The 21,936-nt window shown below is 46.3% G+C and overlaps 1 protein-coding gene across 1 annotated transcript in view; it reads right to left on the bottom strand.

Moving 5' to 3' along the window:
- Positions 1-4,248: 4,248 nt before the first annotated feature.
- The window catches only part of LOC138247416 (trypsin-like), a 76,258-nt gene continuing 58,570 nt past the window's right edge, over positions 4,249-21,936 (bottom strand). The window contains exons 4-5 of the mRNA XM_069202052.1: positions 17,299-17,438; positions 4,249-4,493 (exon numbers count right to left, since the gene is read on the bottom strand). Of these exons, the coding sequence (XP_069058153.1) occupies positions 4,332-4,493; positions 17,299-17,438 (302 nt within the window). The 3' untranslated portion in view covers positions 4,249-4,331. The remainder of the gene's footprint in view (positions 4,494-17,298; positions 17,439-21,936) is intronic.

The following is a 21,936-nucleotide window of genomic DNA, read 5'->3' as shown; positions in this document are numbered from 1 at the left end:
TTTGAAATGGAAAAAGTTTCTGGAGCTTTCCCCTGCAAAGGTGTCTGGACTACCCTGCTTCCAAGACATGCTCCCAGTCTGTCTGAGGGTACAATAATCTGGTGTTATGTCCTATGAGTGTGCTGAGTCAGTGCCCTTGAAGTGTAAGTGTGGTGGGCGACAGCCCTGACCTCCCCCAATAAAGTCAGAGATGGCCCATCCAGCACCCGGACACTCCTTTGTGATGCTGTCTTGGAGGAGTACTCAGAGGCAAATTGCCAACTACACCTAGCCACGTAACCCAGGAACAGGCTGAAAGAACGAAATAGTTAGGACAGGAAAATGCCAACTTTCTAAAAGTAGCATTTTCAAAATTATGACTTAAAATCTGACTTTACCTTTAAAGAGGATTTTAAATTACAATTCATCAGATATCAAAAATTACTTTCCTACCTGTTCCCAATCAAAAGTAAATGCAACAAGACAACCATATGTTCAACCTATGGTAATGCCTGCAATATTGAAAAACAAATGGAAGTGTTTTTACCTACCAGCACTTAAAAATGCATGTCCTACTATTAAAAGGCAATTAAAAGGTGACTTTAAGCTCATTTACCATCTAGCCCCCTCAAAGGTATGCTATGACAAACTAGCATAATTCTTCACTGTTGAAATAAACATCCTAAGGGTCGAAATTGTCACATCGGCCACACAAGCCTTAGGGCTGTCTCCTCATTCCATTTTCTAATCCTATTTCATGATGTGAGGTCGTGCCACATGACAAACTTGGTATCAGCAATAAAGCAGTATCCTGTCTTCTATCAAGATATTTGCTAATCCTGGGGCAATTGCAATTCTAAAGTTATTAACCTTTGTTTCCATGCACACAAATCATCCTCACAGCTTTCACTAAACAATCATTGCTACTGTCCTAAAGAAAGCCAATACAAACACTGATAACCTGGCAGCACATTAACTCTCTCTCTCTGGTCTTCATTATGTAGCTAAGACATTTAGCATAGTCATAACTTACCAACTATAAGCCACCTGAATTCCAAGGGGCTTCTCAGTGCTTTTTGTCTGGGTTCATATCTCATAGAGACAGGGGAACCACCTCACAAAACATGAGGTAAAAGTGTCTATGTGCTTGTGATGAAGCCCATCCTTGTCCATATATTATTTAACATCTCTTGGACTTGCTTTGTTAGGAGGCATCAATTCATTGTAAAATACTCGTGCTGGTATTCTTGAGGCATTTCTTAGCATAGCAGACACCTGGGACAAAGTACTGGCACACTGAAGGTAATTTGTGACATAATGGACACCCATGGTAAAATACAGGCAATGGCATACTAGGGGCATATTTCTGCAAAAAGCAATATTTACAACACGCAATTCAAGGGAAAAAAAACCCAATTAGAGGCCTGGTTTTGTCACTTCACTTGTTTACAACGATTCAGAGCAAGTGTTGTGTCCCAGAACTTTCAAAGATCAAGTCATCAGAATGATATAGAAGGTTTCTAAAATAGACCTTTATGTGTGTTAACCATGCCGTTATAATGCAGCTTCCATAATATCACTTATTGTGATGTCATCAGGGTTAAGGTTTGATTTGATTTTGATTTTGATTTTGGTATTTATAAAGTGCACAAATGCCCAAAGGTTTATCAGCGTGAACTGGTGGAAGGTGCTAGCATTAGTACAACAGATTCAACGTTATGAGTATATTTTAGCACTTCAACTCCTACAGATCTTTTTCAACTGTCATAAAATGTTCCTGTCGTATGAATGTAGTTTCTGGAATTCCATGCCCAGATTTACAAACCTTTGATGAAATACAGGGCAGCAAGCAAAGTTGCTGCACTGTATTGCATCAACTGGAGAGAGCAGAACTGCACCATATCTACAAAGAAGTAGTAGTGAGCTGGCAAACCTACTTCAGCCGTGCTCTAATGCAGGCACATTTGCCCCATAGTGCTAGGGTATCTTTGCTGTGGTCAGAATAGTTTTTGTGCAGGAATGGTGGGTCCCTTCCTGCAGAAAAAGTATGATGAAAGTCAATTTCCTCTTTGTACATGTGCTTTAAAATGCAGCATACATGCAAAAAAGAAAAAGGAATGGAGAAGTGAAAACATTTCTCCTGGTTATGCCTGCTTTAGGGAGGTGCAGGATTTTGGCACAAATCCATGGCTACAAGTCTTTGTAGATATCGATTTGCATCACAGCTCATGTGTGGATGCACCGAAAGGCCCATGCACCACTCATGGAACGCTTCCTTCACTCAAAGTAATGCAATGAGCTGCATTGCATTCATTTTGGTTGCAAAATAATCCAACTCGCCATTTGCGTTGGTTTGTTGATACCAACCTGGATGCACCAAAAGGCCCATGCACCACTCATGTAACGCTTCCCTTACTCAAAGTAATCCTATGAGCTACATTGCATTAATATTTGTTACAAAATAATCCAACTCGCCATTTGCGTTGGTTTGTTAATACCAACCTGGATGCACTGAAAGGCCCATGCACCACTCATGGAACGCTTCCTTTACTCAAAGTAATGTTATGAGCTATATTGCATTAATATTGGTTACAAAATAATCCAACTCACCATTTGCGTTGGTTTGTGAATACCAACCTGGATTTTGTATTGGGCCTGCGTTAAAAAGGTAACTAAACATAACATAAAATCTTAGTTAACATGGGTCTTAAAGTTTAAATGTTCATACATAATGCAGAGAATCAAGGGCCAGATGTAGCAAGGCTTTTGCACCTCGCAAACAGCGCAAATTGCTGTTTGCGAGGCGCAAAAGCCACATTGCGATGCCCCTTCCCATTTTGTGAGTCGGTAACCTGGTTACCGACTCGCAAAATGGGAATGCGAGTCGCAAATAGGAAGGGGTGTTCCCCTTCCTATTTGCGTGTCGCATCGCAATGCAGAATTGCTTTGGGACCGCGAACGCGGTCGCAAAGCAATACGCAGTTACCACCAGTGTCACACTGGTGGTAACCCATTTGCAAAAGGGAAAGGGTCCCCAGGGGACCCCTTCTCCTTTGTGAATGGCCCTGAAAACATTTTTTCAGAGCAGGCAGTGGTCCTATGGACCACTGCCTGCTCTGAAAAAATGAAACTCACACGTTTCATTTATTCGTTTGTAATGCATCTCATTTTCCTTTAAGGAAAACGGGCTGCATTACAAAAAAACAAAAACTGTTTTATTTAAAAGCAGTCACAGACATAGCGGGTCATTCCGACCCTGGCGGTCGGTGGCCGCCAGGGCCACCGACCACGGGAGCACCGCCAACAGGCTGGCGGTGCTCCTACGAGCATTCTGACCGCGGCGGTTTAGCCGCGGTCAGACGCGGAAAGCCAGCGGTCTCCCGCTGACTTTCCGCCGCTCGTAGGAATCCTCCATGGCTGCGGAGCGCGCTCCGCAGCCATGGAGGATTCCGACTCCCCCTCCCGCCATCCAGTTCCTGGCGGTTCTCCCGCCGGGAACCGGATGGCGGGAGGGGGAGTCGCGGGGCCCCTGGGGGCCCCTGCCGTGCCCATGCCTATGGCATGGGCACGGCAGGGGCCCCCGTAAGAGGGCCCCTAAAAGTATTTCAGTGTCTGCAAAGCAGACACTGAAATACGCGACGGGTGCAACTGCACCCGTCGCACCTTCCCACTCCGCCGGCTCTATTACGAGCCGGCGTCATCGTGGGAAGGGAGTTTTCCCCTGGGCTGGCGGGCGGTCTTGCGAAGACCGCCCGCCAGCCCAGGGGAAAACTCGGAATACCCTCTGCGGTCTTTCGACCGCGGAGCGGTATTTCGGAGGGGGGAAGTCTGGCGGGCGGCCTCCGCCGCCCGTCAGACTCAGAATTAGGGCCATAGTGGTCTGCTGTCTCCAGCAGGCCACCATCCCTGTGAGTGCTGAGACTCACAAGGGGGTCGCAAATTGCGAACCACCTCATTAACATTAATGAGGTGGGCCTTTGCGACCCCCTTGCGACTCACAGATGGTGTCAGAGACACCATCCTGCATCCGGCTTTGCGACTCGCAAATTGCGAGTCGCTCAGACTTGCAATTTGCGAGTCACAAAGCTGGAATTTCCTACACCTGGCCCCAAGTCCCTTACATTTTTGTATGTTAAACATGGCTTCCTTTTGCCACAATACATACCAGAATCAAACATGATTGGCAGAGATTATATCGAGTATGTCGAGATTATGCTTTGTACGTGTTAGTACTTCACAAAACGTAGACCAAAAAAATAACTCGATAGGTCATTATTTAACAACAATTTTATTGACTTTCCAGGATGAACTCTGAGGTTAGAGCCAGAAATGAGACAAACAAGATGGCGCTGCTATTTTCCACAGGTTCCAGCTATTTTTTCATTAATCCATTCCACATATTTGCAGATTTTGGTGTATACTCCGGGCTTTCCTGGGGCACCACATGGTAAATGTCCCCAGGAAACAATCCCTGCAAGTTGATCTTTGCAGACCAGAGGTCCTCCAGAGTCACCCTGGAAGTGAGCACAAAATTCAGACAGTGAGACCATGGTACACACTATTTTTAACAGGAGAATAAGCAAGAATAACGATAATATATAGTAACTGCACTGTATGAGTTAAAGTAAGTGATGAATAAAAATGGCGCCTCATTGTTGTTTGATGAAGTCTGGACTGTTAAACACCATAGGTCAGACTATAGGACCCGCCCTCACCCTGCAAGCATTTCTAAGAGCTGGTCTTACTGCAGAGGAGCAGACTGGTTTTAAAGGAGGTCCATTGTGGCCTATGTTATACCATGAGATGTGTTACCACACATGTAACAGATGCACAACTCAAAGAGAGCCTCCCCCTTATATTTGGGTTGCTCATCCATGTCCATATCCATGTTGTATTTTCTCAAAAGACAGTGGAAGACACGCTCAATGAGTGCCTATAGGACAACCATGCCCATTTAGTTCCCACAGAGCAGTTTGTGTCACAGACGACATGTCCATGTGATAGAACCCAGGCCCCCCTTCCAAAGAACAGGCTGCGAGGCAAGACATTGAAGCCCTGATTTATCAAGGTTTTGTTCAGCCTTATGCCACACAAGGTGGTGTAAGGGAGACTCAAACCTAGGTGAGATTCATCAAGCCACGCAGGACCACCTTTCATGGCCCTGTACAGCATTATTAGGACATCTTGAGTAACTAAAGACAGAGCAAATTGCTGCCTTGCTTTAGTCTGTCCCAGGGAGGGATTCCATGGGTAGAGTGTGGGTGTTCCCATGCATCAACCCATGAATTTTGGCGTATTCGAAGATTTGCCAATAGTGGTGGACTTGCCTCCCCAGTGGAGGCATAGCAATGAGAAGTATCTTTTTTTCTCCTCATTTTTCCTTTTCCTGTGTGCACTGCATTCTGCTGCACACACAGAGAAAAATGCCTCTCAGGATTCTTTTTGTGGCGGAAAGTGTCCTTTATGGCACAAAAACAGCCTTCAATGTGGTTACCCATGCACCATGATGCAGAGGTGTCTGCATTGGCACTAAGCTGCCTGAAGTGTGCCAGCGCTAGGAAAGGACAAAAATGCACAGTATGCTGTTAAATATGGTGCATTCCTGCCCTTTCCCTTTCATGCAACATAGCACAGCAACGTGGCTTGCTGCGTTGTGCTGTGTGAAAACAATTACAAATACGGGCTTCAGTGTTAGGAGATTCATTATTTCAGACCTCATAGACCTCTCTAAAATGTGTGTGTAAGTGTTAAAGAGGTGTCTTTAGGAAAACATGGGGGCTCTGTTGAACTGTTGCACTATGTCTGCGGGCTGTCAACTCTTATGTTCATGCATGTAAAAGTTGCCCTTACTGCATGCAAAGCAAACTACACTTCTAGTTAATGGAGTGTTAAAAATTGGGTCTCTAGTTTGCAGAGGTTTGCACTCTCTCCATGTAGGGACCACAGTCCTAGTCAGGGTAAGTCAGATACACTCTAAAAGTTTACCTGTGCTCAACCTCTGGTAGCTTAGCACTGAGCAGTCAGGCTAAACTAAAGAGGCAATGTGTAAAGTATTTGTGCACACACACACAGTACCACAATAGAAAACCACAAATGGACTCCACACCAGTTAAATAAATTAGCCAATATTTATTTGAGTCAAGCAGACGAAATTGACAAACATCCAACATGCACAAGTCAAGTTATGAATTTTGAAAGATTAAAACAAAATGCAGTGCTTAGAAGACAATAGTTCCAACAGGGGCTATTGTCACTCTGGACTCTGGCAAATCAAAAAGTTCAGCCCAACCATGAAGGAGTGCAGGCCAGGTACAGAAGTCACGCAGACTCTCTGACAGTACCTTGGATGCATTGATGCGTGGTAGCAATGCATTGCTCCAAGGAGGGGATGTGTTGCGCTTGCAGGTGATGCATTGTTTCCTTTTCGGGTAAAATTGTTGATGCGTTGATGTTCAAAAGCAATGAGTATATGTTCCGATGAACCGATGCTGCGTCGGCCAAGCTGGGGCTGGGTTGTAACTCACCTCGAAGGGCCCAAGACTTGATTTGGCACCACTTGGCATGCAGGACTCATAGCAGAGAAGGTCAGGTGCTGGTAGCAAGATGCAGGTGAAGTCTGATGTCCCTGAGACGTCAGAAACTTGAGATTGCAGAATGTAGTGAGTTAAATCCAGTCTTCTGACTCTGCAAAACGAACAGCAACTTGACAGTCCCTCTTGGCAGCACAGCAGTCCTTCTTCCTGGTAGAATGTGCTCAGTCCAGAAGTGTTCTGAGTATGTGGTATCACAGTCCCAGTACTTGCACCCAAAATGGCCTTTGATGTAGGGGTAACTGAAAAGAATTCTCTGAAGTGCAGAAGGTTACCTTTCAACCCAGCCCTGGCTCCAGACTACCAATAGGGAGTAAGAGAGGTTAGGGCTCAGTCTATTTAGATGTAAGTGTGAGCTGCCTTTCTCTCTCCTTATCCAGGACGACTATCAGTATTCAGATGAATGGAGATGTATCTCCTTTCACACACAGCACTTCCTATTTGAGGCTGTCTGGGGAGAATGCACAAATGTAGCTGTCACCTAAACCCACACGCGTATTCAGAGAAAGGACTAAGACACTGAATATTAAAAGTAAGAAAATGCCATCTTTCTAAAAGTGCCATTTTCAGACCTGCAATTTGAAAAACAACTTTACTAAAAGATGTATTTTTAAAGTCCAGAAACACCAAACTCCATTTTTCTATCGATTCCTGGTTGGAAATTACACCCCAATGTTAGCCTATGGGAGAGATAGTCCTTGCATAACGAAAAAACTAATTTCCCTACATGGACATTTTAAACTTGAAAGTACATTTTCAACTATTTAAATAGACTGCACCCTGTCCTTGGGGTTAACCAGGGCCTACCTTATGGGTGACTTACATGTAATAAAAAGGAAGGTCTGAGCCTTGTAAGTAGGTACACTTACAGGGTTGAAATAGCAGCTAAAACTGCACACACAGGTGCTGCAATGGCAAGTCTGAGACATGTTTGGAAGGTTAATGTAGTGGGTGGGACTACCACTGCAGCAGGGGCTTACTAGTAAATCAAATATGCCAATCATGGAGAAGCAACTTTACTGTTTTAGACATGAAGCACATGTACTTTAGCACTGGTCTGCAGTAGTAAAGTGCCAAGAGACCTAAAGCCAGCAAAAACGAGATTCAGCACAACATCAAAAACAGGAGGTCAGAAGTGAAAAAGACAGGGCAAACCACGCCAAAAGCTGACAGTTCTAACATGTCTCCCCCCAGCTGAAAGTGGGGAGAGCTGCCAAACTTATTGGGAGTTCTCATCACTAAGGTGGAAGAACCTGGACAGATCATCAGCATTGGCGTGTTCTGTGCCAGGGTAGTGTTCCACCATACAGTCCATTCCCTGTAGGGAGATGGACCACCTCAACAGTGTAGGATTCTGACCCCTCATCTGCATTGACCACCTGAGGGGACTGTGGTCTGTCTGAACCCAGAAGTGAGTCCCAAGCAAGTACGGCCCTAGATTCTTCAGCATCCAGACCACAGCAAAAGCTTACTCTTCTATTGTGCTCCACCTCTGTTCTGGGTAAAGAAACCTCCTACTAATGAAGGCTACAGGTTGATCTAGGCCCTCTTCATTTAGCTGTAAAAGCACAGTTCCCACACCATGTTCTGAGGCATCTGTCTACACCACAAATTCCTTGGAGAAGTCGGGAGCCTTGAACGCAGGAGCTGTGCCCATGGCCTCCTTCAGGGTGTCAAACGTGGTCTGGCATGCCTTTGTCAAGATCACCTGATGGGGCTGCTTCTTGGAATATTCAGCTCTATCAAGGGAGCAACAATGGTGCCATACACCTTGATGAATCTACTGTAGTACCCGGTGAGACCTAAAAGGGCTCTTACTTCTGTCTGGGTCTTACGGGTGCCCAAGCCAGAATGGTATAAATCAGGGCTTGTAGGGGCACAATCTACACCACGGACCCATGCCCTATGAGGCACTTACTGGCCTTGATAGTGAGGCCTGCACCCTGCAGAGCCCTAAACAGTTCCTTGAGGTTGTAGAAGTGGTCCTCCCTGCCAGGGCTGAAGACAGCAATGTCGGCCAGATATGCTGCACTGAAGTTCTCCAATCCAGCCAGGACCGGGTTGACCAGCCTCTGGAATGTGGCAGGGGCATTCTGCAACCCAAAGGGCATAACATGGAACTGGTAATGCCCCTCTACTGTTGAGAACACCAACCTCTGCTTTGCAGCCTCGGTTAAGGCAATCTGCCAGTACCCAGACGTTAGATCAAATGTGTTGAGGAACTTGGCAGCTCCCAACCGGTCAATGAGCTCATCAGCTTGGGGGATGAGGTGTGTGTCAATCTTAGTGATGGTGCTGAGCACCGTAGCCAACACAGAACCTCAATTTGGGTGTGAAACCTAGTGGAGCAGCTTTGGGGACCTGAACCACTGTGCTGGACCAATGACTGTTGGAGTGCTCAATCGCCCCTAACTCCAGCACCTAACAGATTTCCACTTTGATGCTGTTCCAGTTACCCTGTAAGACTTGTGCTGAACAGGTATGCTGTCCCCAGTGTCAATGTCATGACTACACCATTGGGTGACTTCAGGGGTGAGTGAAAAAACATAGAGGCGAACTGTACCAGTAACTGGTGAAAGTCCCTATGCAGCTCTAGTGTTAGTGTAGGAAAGAGGTTCACAACCTCCACTGACGCAGCCTGCTCTTTGGAAGACAGGAGGTCAGGAAGAGGTTTACTCTCCTCCTCTATCCCATCATCCATGACCAAGAGCATGGTCAACTTAGACTTCTCAAAGTGCAGCTACATGTGCAGGACCCTCAAAGGGTTCTTAGGAGCCTGCTTGTCCACCAGGTAAGTGACATTGCTCAAATGGTCTTGGAGAGTATGGGGCTCTACTGGGGCCAACACCCACACTGTCTGGCCAGACTTAAACTCTTCCAGAGTGGTATTCTGGTCATACCAGAGTTTATGTCCTCCTTGCTAGCTTACAGATTCTCCTGGGCGAGTTTCTGAAAGGGGGCTGGCTGGTTCCTGAAGGCCAACATGTAACTGAATACATCCTGGGTGGCTTTTTAGGAGCTTGCTCCCATCCCTCCTTCACTGAACTAAGAGGCTCTCTCATAGGGTGCCCATATAGACGTTCAAAAAGACTGAAGCCAACTCCCTTCCAGGGTACCTCCATGCTGGTGAACAACAGGCATGGTAACAGGACATTCCACTTATGCAGAATGGGTTCTAGGAATCCATAATCATGCCCTTCAGGGTACAGTTCAGCCTTTCAACCAGCACATTGCTTTGGGGGTGGTAAGGTGTGGTGAACTTGTAGGTAACATCACACAGCTTTCACATGGCTTGTGTTTACAATTACATGAAATTGGTGCCTCTGTCAGATAACACCTCCTTGGGGAAACCCAAATGAGTAATGATCCCCATGAGTGCCCTGGCCACAGTCTTCAAAGAGAAGTCTTTGTAGTGCACAAGGCCTTGCCTTTCCTATCCTGGCCCTAGACACACTCCAGGGGGTTGGAGACTGCTTTGTGTGAGGACAGGCTGTAGGAAAGTACCATCTTGCCTGGCATGTTACCCCCATTTTTACATGTATGTAAGTTTGTTTTTGCCTGTCTCACTAGGATCCTGCTAGCCAGGACCCCAGTGCTCATAGTTTATGGCCTGGATGTGAATACCTGTGTAGTGACTAACTGTGTCACTGAGGCTCTGCTAACCAGAACTTCAGTGCTTATGCTCTCTCTCTGCCTTTAAAATTGCCACTATAGGCTAGTGACAATTTTTATCAATTCTAATTGGCACACTGGAACACCCTTATAATTCCCTAGTATATGGTACCTAGGTACCCAGGGTATTGGGGTTCCAGGAGATCCCTATGGGCTGCAGCATTTCTTTTCCACCCATAGGGAGCTCAGGCAAATCTTACATATGTCTGCCACTGCAGCCTGAGTGAAATAACGCCCACGTTATTTCACAGCCATTTCCACTGCACTTAGGTGACTTATAAGTCACCTATATGTCTAGTCTTCACTTGCTGAAGGTTAGGTGCAAAGTTACTAAGTGTGAGGGCACCCTTGCACTAGCAAAGGTGCCCCCACATAGTTCAGGGCCATTTCCCCAGACTTTGTAAGTGCGGAGATACCCTTATACTCGTGCACTACATATAGGTCAATACCTATATGTAGCTTCACAATGGTAACTCCGAATATGGCCATGTAACATGTCTAAGATCATGGAATTGTCCCCTGTGCCACATCTGGTATTGGGGTGCCAATCCCATACATCCCTGGGGCTCCACTATGGACCCCTAGTACTGCCAAAACAGATCTCTGGGGTTTTCTCTGCAGCTACCGCTGCTGCCACCCTACAGACAGGGTTCTGCACTCCTAGGGTTTGGGCAGCCCAGTCCCAGGAAGGTAGAACAAAGAATTTACTCTGAGAGAGGGTGTTACACCCTCTCACTTTGGAAATAGGTGTTAAAGTCTGGGGAGGGGTAGCCTCTCCCAGCCTCTGGAAATGCTTTGAAGGGCACAGATGGTGCCCTCTTTTCATAAGCCAGTCTACACCCGTTCAGGGAACCCCCAGTACCTGCTCTGGCGCAAAACTGGACAAAGGAAAGGGGAGTGACAACTCCCCTGTCCATCACCACCCCAGGGGTGGTGCCCAGAGCTCCTCCAGTGCGTCCCAGACCTCTGCCATCTTGGATCCAGAGGTGTGAGGGCACTCTGGAGGCCACTGAGAGGCCAGTACCAGCAGGTGATGTCAGAGACCCCTCCTAATAGGTGCTTACCTGACTAGGTGGCCAAACCTCCTCTGAGGGCTATTTATGGTCTCTCCCGTGGGCTTTTCCTCAGAAAACGACTTGCAAGAATTCACCAGAGTTCCTCTGGACCTCTGTCTTTTACTTCTGCCAAGGATATACCGCTGACTGCTCCAGGACGCCTGCAACAAAGTAGCAAGAAGACTACCAGCAACATCGTAGCGTCTAATCCTGCCGAATTTCTCAACTGTTTCCTGGTGGTGCATGCTTTGGGGGCTGCCTGCCTTCATCCTGCACTGAAAGCCACGAAGAAATCTCCCATGGGTCGGCTGAATCTTTCCCCTGCTTCAGCAGGCACCAAACATCAGCATCACCAGTACTCTGAGACCCTCTCATCCTGATGAGCGTGGCCCCAGGAACATAGGTGGTGGATCCAACTGACCCAGACTGTCCAGTGGTCAGACTATTCAAACTTGGAGGAGGTAAGTCCTTGCCTCCCCTCTCCAGACAGTAATCCTGTGTGCTGAGTGAACTGCTGCTGCTAGGGCTTCTGTGCACATTCCCACAAATTCCTTCATGCACAGCCAAGCCTAGGTCCCCAGCACTCTGTCCTGCATTGCTCAACTCCCTGAGTTGATCTCCGGCTTCATGGGACCCTCTTTTGCAGTGTTGAAATGACTGCTGTGTTCAGACTTCTTGAACCCAGGTTTAAGGACTTCTACAGGTGCTACCTTCTTGTGAGTGCGCTCTCTATGTTGCTGAGGGCCCCCTCTGTCTCCTCTCCCAAGTGGCGACATCCTGGTCCTTCCTGGGACCGGGCAGCACCCTTTTTCTTTAACTGCATCTCTTGCAGCTAGCAAGGCTTGTTTGTGGTATTTTGCCAAGGAAACAACTCTGCATCCTCCAGCTCTCTATTGGGCATCTTCTGCATAAAGGAGAAGTTCCTAGCCCCTTTTGTTGTTGCAGAATCTTCAGATTCTTCCATCAGGAGGCAGACATTTTGTACCTTCATCCGGGGTTTAGTGGGCTCCTGCCCCCCCTGGACACTTTCACGACCCTTGGACTTGGTCCCCTTCCTTTGCAGGGCCTCAGGTATAGGAATCTGTCTCAGTGCTTTGCAGTCTGTTGTGGTCTTTGCAAAATCCTCTATCACAACTTTAGTGTGTTTCTGGGGAAATAGTAGTACTTTACTCCTACTTTCCAGGGTCTTGGGGTGAGGTATCTTGGACACCCTCAATGTTTTCTTACACTCCCAGCAACCCTCTACACACTACACTAGCCTAGGGATCTACTTGTGGTTCGCATTCCATTTTCTTAGTATATGGTTTGTGTTGCCCCTAGGCCTATTTTATCCTATTGCATTCTACAGTGTTTGCACTACTTTCTAATTGTTTTACTTACCTGATTTTGTTTTGTGTGTATATTTTGTGTATTTTACTTACCTCCTAAGGGAGTATATTCTTTGAGATATGTTTGGCACATTGTCACTAAAATAAAGTACCTTTATTTTTTATAACTCTAAGCATTGTCTTTCTTATTATATAGTACCTATATGATATAAGTGGTATAGTAGGAGCTTTACATGTCTCCTAGTTCAGCCTAAGCTGCTCTGCTATAGCAACCTCCATCAGCCTAAGCTGCTAGAACACTACTAATCTACTAATAAGAGATAACTGGACCTTGCACAAGGTGTAAGTACCATCAGGTACCCACTATAAGCTAGGCCAGCCTCCTACACAGGCACAGCCCTTTTCAGGTGCAAGTGTCAGTTCCTCCCACCACTCTAGCCCAGGAAGACCCATCAGGATGCAAGACACAGCCTAACTCTCTTTCTCTGACTGTCGAGAGTGAATTCACAACCAGCCCAACTGTCGATCTGACCCAGACATGTATTCCACAGCCACGCAGAGGCACAGAATGGTTAAACAAGAAAATGCCCACTTTCGAATAGTGCCATTTACAAACTTACAATTTAAAAACCAACTTCACCAAAAGATGATTTTTTAAATTGTGAGTTCACAGATCCCAAACTCCACATGTCTATCTGCTCCCAATGGGAAATTACACTTGAAAGATATTTCAAGGCAATCCTCATGTTACCCTATGGGAGAGATATGCCTTGCACTTGTGAAACATGACTTTAGCAGTATTTCACTATCAGGACATGTAAAATACCCCAGTACATATCCTACCTTTTAAATACACTCCACCCTGCCCACGGGGCTGCCTTGGGCCTACGTTTGGAGTGACTTATATGTAGTCAAAAGAAAGATTTGGGCCTGACAAGTGGGTGCACTTGCCAGATCGAAATGGTAGTTTATAACTGCACACACAGACACTGCAGTGGAAGGTCTGAGACATGTTTACAGGGCTACTCATGTGGGTGGCACAATCAGTGCTGCAGGTCCACTAGTAGCATTTGATTTACAGGCCCTGGGCACACACAGTGCATTTTACTAGGAACTTACTACTAAATCAAATATGCCAGTCATGGAGAAAACCTATCAACCATACCATTCAGACAGAGAACACTTTCACTTTACCACTGCTCAGCAGTTTCAAAGTGCCCGGAGTCCTAAAGCCGGAAAAACTAGATTTAACACATGATCAAAAACTGTACGTCAGAAGCCATCAAAGGGGCCTGCCATTTTAAGGGAAGGGGGACCACTGCCCCACTGTGGGCGGGAGCAGTACCAGCTCCTCCTGGATGTGGGGAGCCAGTTGGAGCGCCAGTGCCGTGGGACTCCCCCTGCGTCCCCCAATGACACTGTATTGGGTGCCCTGGGCAACAGGGAGTCACACCTTTTATTGTGCTGAGCCCAGGATGGGGTCCTCGGAGCCAAAATCTACCAAGGGAGGGAGGCCCGGGGGATGAGGTCCCAAGGGCTCGATTTGGCCCAGGGCCTAGGGAGGGGGACTGTGTGTCCCGCTACCCCTAATAGTAATGCAGACTCCAGGAGATGGGGTCCACAGGCTGAATTTGGCCTTGGGTGTAGATTAAGTACTGCTATCCCTCTAAAGATAATGCCATGACCCCGGGGGATGGGTTCTTTGCTGCTGCCGCAGGCCAGGCCTACTGGCCAACCTCCCACTGTGCGCAGCATGGGGTTGGGTGCATGTGGGGATTGACTGCAGGGCCTGACTGGCTGGCTAGTTGCCTGACAGGCTCTGCAGGCTTTGGGTGTCCTGGGTGGGACGTAGGCACCCACACCATTTTTTATTGCAGTTCCAGGGATGGGATTCCTAAAGCTGTTCTATTACTCAGGCAGAAACAGATGCACACCCCCCACATCAAAACATATCAGCCCCAGGGGATGGGGTCCCTGGGGCCGTCTGAAAGCTCAGGGAGGGAGGGTTTAGGTGTGTGAATAGCTTTTTCTAGTACTACTTCACATACAAGATGCAGTTTGTGGGCAGTTTTAAGACTGCATATTCTCTATATCCAGGCTGCAGAGGAAATTTTTAACATGTAGAGTTGATTAGAATCTTAATTTAGCAGATTTGATAGCAAACTGGATTGACCGGGCCTATAGGGCAATCAGGGAGTGCCAAATGGCTGACCTAACAGCTCAGTGTGTGGTCCAGCTTTCTGGCTGTTTGAGGGCCTGTTTTATGGTCTGATGGGCCACTTTTTCCTCTTTATACCCCTGATAGTTAACCAAAGATTGCCTGCAGCAAGTACAAACTCTGTCTCCCATACCTTGCAGAACAACTATACTGTGCACCTTTACAATTTCGAAACAGCCTGGGGATTTTAGTCCAATTTGCGTAATTGCTGACGGCTTTTGTAAATGCTTTATTTGACCGAGCTACAGCTGTCCAGCACAGAGGAGGATATAAAGAATTCCCTGCTAACAGTACAGGCAAACATATTGTATCGGAAGGGTTAAAGAATAACAGGATATCTTTCCAAATGTATGGAGTTTTCATCTCTGGAAAATAGGGACGAGTTGGCAAGTTTAACCAAAAACGATGTGTCCTTGTTGGCTTAATCTCAGCAGTATTTTGCACCTGTAGCCTTTTGAATTGACATAACCAGTCTAGCTAATTGTTCTATCGCTTCAGCTTTTAAAAATTCGTTGATTAAAATCTGACTCCCGTACATGTTCCTTACCGAAAGTTAGGAACTTTTTTTGCCCAAATCTTGGTTAGTAGTTCATTCTACTCCCATATTCTCGATGTATTTGCTAAATATAAATCAAAATGCACAGAAAACGCTAAATTGATCAGATATTCACATCTAACATGGGTCAACTTGAGAATTCTGGACCACATTTAGATGAAGGTCCTAATGGAAAACCCCACATACCTCCAAATAAAAGGTGGCATTTTCTCTTTGTCTGTTCGTGAAGCCTACCTCAGCTCCACCACTGGGCACCTCTCAGAGTATTGCTCCTGCCACCAAAAACAGTGGATGACCAACACATCCAGACTTTGTCGCTGTGCAACTATCATATTTGGTAACAGTGCCTTTCTGACTGACCACCATCGAACATATAGTAGTCTTTCCTCAAAAGCTAAATATGGCGTCCCTAACATACCGAGATAAAAAAGCATATTAGCATAGCCACATTTTTGGGGCAGTGACAATTTATCCCCATTTTGGAGATACATTGCCAGATGGTGAGATATTGGGTGTGCATGGTGGTATTTCCAGCTTGCAATACAAGTCTTCTCATGGCAACAACTGTAGCTGTAGGATTACTTCAAATCACCTCTTGCACCTTTAAAAGAGCAGCAGAGGTACTTTCTCCTCCCCCACTGAAGGATGTGAAACAACCATGAAAATCCTAAAGGATAAAGTCGATCTACAAATGTACTTCTCGTAACATAGAATGGCATAGATGAAAGAATGAATAGTTGCTGTTTGGAGATAACCCACTACCTATAAACCGAGAATCCAGTGCTTGGTTTTGAGATTCTTCCTGAAAAGAGGATAGATAGGTTCAGCATAAGAGCAAGTGTAATGGCATTCCACCTGGTAGAAGACTGTAGAATTCCACGGCGCACATAGCTGGTTAGCAGCGTATCTGAACACTTTCAGCCATCAGTCCACAAGGGCAAGAACCGATTTTACTTCTGAATTTATACACAATTCTGATTCTCTGTTTTTATACATCACATAAATTATTTCACCTACCCCACCAGAACAAATCAATAGTAAAGTCCCTGGGAATGTGGAGAGGCTCTTCCTAGATCGCAGTAGCTCCCATGTGTAAACATGTTATGCTACGCAATAGTTAACTGTGTTTGTCTTTTTTTTCCAAGCTATTAGGTTGTATTGAGCTGCATTAGTTCATCTTTTGTTATGCTAGCAGGGGCGGCCCCTCCGCTATGGTGGAAGAGTGTCGCCCCACTGACGAAAAGCAGAAAAATAAAGGAATAATAAAAGTATTTCATTATCACTTTATTTCTCCACCTTCATAGGACAGAGCAGGGCCAGTTTTCTCCATGTCAAATGGAGGAGGAGTGGTATGTGTGCCATTAAGTGTACATGTCAGTTTGGCCTGCCGACAGAGGCCGGCCAAACTGACATGCGCACTTAGAAACTCTCCACCCGGCTGTATTTTATAGCTTGGTGGAGCCCAAGAGCAGTGTTCCACTCCCTCCCTGAGCAGCATTTCTGCCCGCCCAGGCCAATCTGGGCACTTCTTCCGTGCTGTGTAACAGCATGAGAGAAGCTTCGAGTTTGGTTGGAGAGGGAAGCACAAGCGATAAGGCAGCTGGCGGGAGCAGTGAATCGCGGAGGAGCAGGTAACTCTATTAATTTATTTCTTAACTCCCACCCGCGCCACCCTATCCGCACGCTGCCTGTATTCTAGGATGTCTATGATACACTAAGATGTATTTTATGTTACGCTATGCTATGTCGTCTTGCCACACTTTGTGATAGAGTTCTATACCATGCTTGCAGATTCTGTTATATTTACAATCAACGTATACGCGAGTGACATCACTGACCTGCTGCCTGGCCATAGTATGACAAGCAGACCCTATAATAATCTAAAAAGCAGGTCTCTTACCTGGCACGAGTCCTTGCCACCCTCGAAACCCCCTGCACAGAGCATGCCATCGGTTATAACATCATCAGGGAAGGCTCGGGCGCAATCTGCTTGAGAAACCGTTTTTACGTTCAGGCACTGTAGAACATCCGGAAAGGTATCTAGGAAACAAGACAGAGTAACTGGTTCTGTTGCCGTGTACTTAATCTAGAATACGCTTTGAACACATTCATCAGAACATTATGAAAACAGTGTATTTTTGTTACCCGAAAAATAATTTCGAAGTCGTTTTCATTCTTATTTATTGTGAAGATTAAATAATCACCATCCGCATTCCACTTTGCAGCCACGATTGAACTTAAATAGAAATATGTATACAACAGCAAGTCCCAAAATTACGTTTTTGTGTATTAAAAATGCCTTGCACTTAGCAGATCACTTACACTTAGGTGCAAACACTAAATAAAACGACATCGCTGCAAAGAACATAGTTAGGTTTGTATTTTCATCCCATTTACACATAGATGAGGAATCTGGTGCCCTGTAAAATGTATTTTAAGTTTGAGAGAATTATTACCCCTTATGCACATGTGTGTCCAGCAGCCATATCTTGATCCAGATGTCTGCACTACACTGGTGCATAATGGGTCAATGCATTTCTGCAGAGCATCCATTAATGCAGAAAGTCTCAGTGTTAATACACGGAATGCAGACAGAAGAGATCACAAACACAAACAGCCAATTGTGACCTTGTGTTTCTAGGAGCATTATGCAGCCTACTGGCCTCATTGTGAAGCTGTGTATTCGCACATAGCACAGCAATACGCCTGTTTTATGCAATTGTAAATACTGAAGTCTACACATTAAGACCGGAATTACTCCGAGTTAGTACATGCGCTGAAGAAAGCGCAGTAAAGAAAAAGAAAGATGCAATCACTGCTTCGTGTTTCTGAGTTGTGGGGCTGGATCACAAAGGGCATCATTACGAGGCTGGTAGTCCAAAGACCGCCAGCCTCGGTGATGGTCGGACCGCCGCAATTGTGGCAGTCTGACCGCCTCATTACAACCCTGGGGGACGGATCTGCCAGGGGACTGCCGTCTCCACTGGGAACATTGTTCCTGATGGTCCGATGGCAGTCTGAGTTGCACTCAGCCAAGCGGCTCTGAGTTCAGTGCTGCCTTGCTGATTACAACTCAGCCTTATCATGGTGGGGTCCCTACCAGGACAATGCTAGCAGAAAGCCAGTGCCAGGGGCCACAGAGGGCCCAATGCACTGCCCATGCCCATGACATGGGCAGTGCAGGGGCCCCCTTGCACAGTGTTAGACCTGACAGCCTTAGGGTGGTCACCCCTAACTTTTCTCCTGCCTCCCTCCACTTTCTGGACACTGTTTTTTCTGGTTTTAGGACTCTGCTCACTTTACCACTGCTAACAAGTGCTAAAGTGCACATGCTCTCTCCCTTAAAACATGGTGACATTGATTCACACCCAATTGGCTTATTTAATCTACTTGCAAGACCCCAGTAAAGAGCACTACATGTGCCCAGGGTCTATAGATTAAATGCTATTAGTGGGCCTGTAGCACTGATTGTGCCACCCACATAAGTAGTCCCTTCACCATGCCTCAGGCCTGCCATTGCAAGGCCTGTGTGTGCAGTTTCACTGTGACTTCGACTTGGCATTTAAGGCCCTAGGTAACCCATAGGGCAGGGTCCTACATAGGTAAAAGGCAGGACATGTACGTGTGTAGTTTATATGTCATGGTAGTGTAAAACTCCTAAATTAGTTTTTCCATTAATGTGAGACCTGCACCTTCAATAAGCTAATATTGGGGCTACCCTCATATACTGTTTGAGTGGCAGATTCTGATCTGAAAGGAGCAACCAGGTCATATTTAGTATGGCCAGAATGGTAATACAAATTCCTACTGACTGGTGAAGTTAGACAATATTACTGTTTAAGAAATGCCACTTTTAGAAAGTGAGCATTTTTCTGCACTTAAATCCTTATGTGCCATACAGGCCACATCTAGCTGGGTTAGTGGACAGCTCCCTTGTGCGTTTCACTCAGACAACCCCAAACACAGGATCCTCAGTCACACATGCACACATCTGCATGATGAATGGATCTTCCTGGGCTGGGAGGGTGGAGGGCCTGGCATTACATGTCAAAGGACAGTGGCCTGCCCTCACACAATGGACTGCCAAACCCCCTACTGGGACCCTGCAGACAGGATGGAACTGAAAGGACACCTTGTGCACTTCTAAGCCATTCTTTGAAGTCTCCCCCACTTCAAAGGCACATTTGGGTATTTAATCAGGGCCTCTGACCCTACCGAATCAGACACTTTCGGACAAGATACTACTGGGGGAAAAACTCTGAAACAGAACCTGCAACCTTCCAAGAGAAGCTGCGTGGCTGCCCAAAGGACTCACACGACTGCTTTGCTGAAATGGACTGCCGCCTTGCTGTTGCCATGCTGCCTTCCTGTCCTCTGGCTTTGCTGAGAAGTGCTCTCCAATGGCTTGGATTTAGCTTGCCTCCTGTTTTCTGAAGTCTCAGGGCCAAAAAGACTTCATCTCTGCAAATAACTCCTTGTGTGGTGAAATTTTGATGCACATCCTACCAGAAATGACGCACAGCCTGCATTGCGGTGAGAAAATCACTGCACGCCGAACTGGAATGACGCAGCCCGGCTCCCCGAGTGGAAATCGACGCTGCACCAGCGTTGCGACTGGAACTTTGATGCACGGCCCACTGGATCGACGCCGAGCCAAGCTGGAAAGACACAGCTCGACTTCCTGCAAGAAGACGCAGTGCCTGCCGTGCAACAGAAGTTTCCCCCCATCACCCACCGGATCTACGCAGCTCCTGTGACTTCATCCTACATGCACAGGATTTTTCCTCTTTGCAGACAGTGCGCATTCTGAGGTTGTTGTGTGCTACGGTATTGACCTCAGCTTCCTCAAGGAAGCTGAGACCAAAATCGTAGCTCAGTTCCCGCTGGGCAGCCCGGAAGTAATCACATACTGCAATGTTTCCACCAGTCAGCCCGCCATGAACATTGTAATACACTCAGGGGGGGCGCCATAACCATGGCCTCTCCCTTCAAGTTTGGGGGTCCCGTGGTGGAACCGTCAAACTCATAATAAGGCCCGCAACATTTCTGGCTGGAGCTATTTCTCCTCTGTGTGATAAGAATATTTGGGCATATTTGATGAGTGGAAATCAGTGTTTGTGAGGATGTGCTGTGTTTTTATGTGCTGTTCTACTTTTTGTGCTGCATTTTTACAATGTGAATTTGCTGAGGTCTGCTATGTTGTGTTGATTTCACGGTGTGACTGTTTCGTTGTGTAAGGTTCTGTTCTATTTCAATTCTGCTGTTATGTTGTTTTGTGTATGTTATTGTGTTCTGTTTTTCTTTTTTAGTATATTAATAAATGCTATTACAAAGGCCCTCATTACGAGTTTGTGAAAATAGCGTCAATTATGATTACAATCAATCTGGATTTATATAGCGCAGCTAATCACCTGATAGGGTATCCAGGCGCTTGCAAGTCCCAGAGGCTAATTCGAACAGCCAGGTCTTGAGGGCCATTCTGAATTTCAGAAGTGAGGTGATGGTTCGGAGGTGCATGGGGAGGCTGTTCCAGGTTTTTGCTGTGATGTAAGAGAAGGAGCGTCATCCACTTCTGCTTCAGTAGATGCAGGAGTATGGGCAAGTGAAAGGGAGGCAGAGTGCAGTCTTCTCAACGGTTGGTGGAAGTTCAGGTGATGGTTAATGTATGTGGGTCATTAGTTGTGTAGGGCCTTGTATGCATGGGTCAGCATCTTGAATTGTCATCTCTTTTGTACAGGGAGCGAATGGAGTTGCCTGAACTGTGGTGTGAGGTGCGTTTGTCAGGAAAAGCTGAGGATGAGTCTGGCTGCCACGTTCTGTATGGTCTGAAGTCTTTGTAGGAGGTGTGCGGTCATTCCTACTTGGAGAGCATTGCCATAGTCCAGTCGGCTGGTGATGAGGGCCTGTGTCATGGTGCGTCTCGAGTGCAGAGATAGCCACTTGAAGATCTCATGAAGCAAGAACAAGGTGGGGAAGCAAACAGAGAGGACGGCGTTGATCTGTGATTTCATGGTGAGCTTGTTATCAATAATTATTTTGAGGTTTCTGGCATGGTCGGAAGGAATGGGGGCAGGTCCTAGATCTGATGGCCACCAGGAGTCATTCCATGTGTTGGTCTATTGCTAAAGATCAGTACCTCTGTTGTGTCTGTGTTCAGCGCGTCCCCTTGGATGCCGATGTAGTGGAGTCTTTCAATCAGCTGAGAGATGAAGGAGGATCAAAGCTGCTGTTTCTCCTCAGTCAAAAAGGGTTCGGATGTTAGTGGCGGCTGTGATCAGGGCAGTTGGCAGGGCAGGACAGGTGGGGCGTTTACCACTTTTGGTAAATTCAGTTATAGAGGATGAGGTATTTACCATAGTTCTATTTTTTTAAACATTTTTAGCACATTCAATTCTGCATGTTTTGCCTTTTTTTCCAAGACTTTTCATCTGATAAATTTCTGCAGGTATTCTGCTGAGTATTTATCTGCGGACAATTATGAAGGTGTGATAGTTACCACTCAACTCATAATTCTAATCCCTGTGCAAACATGTGTTTG

The sequence above is a fragment of the Pleurodeles waltl genome, chromosome 7 (genome assembly GCF_031143425.1).
Source record: "Pleurodeles waltl isolate 20211129_DDA chromosome 7, aPleWal1.hap1.20221129, whole genome shotgun sequence".
Lineage (NCBI taxonomy): Eukaryota > Metazoa > Chordata > Amphibia > Caudata > Salamandridae > Pleurodeles > Pleurodeles waltl.
This window is presented reverse-complemented; position numbering and strand designations above follow the sequence as displayed.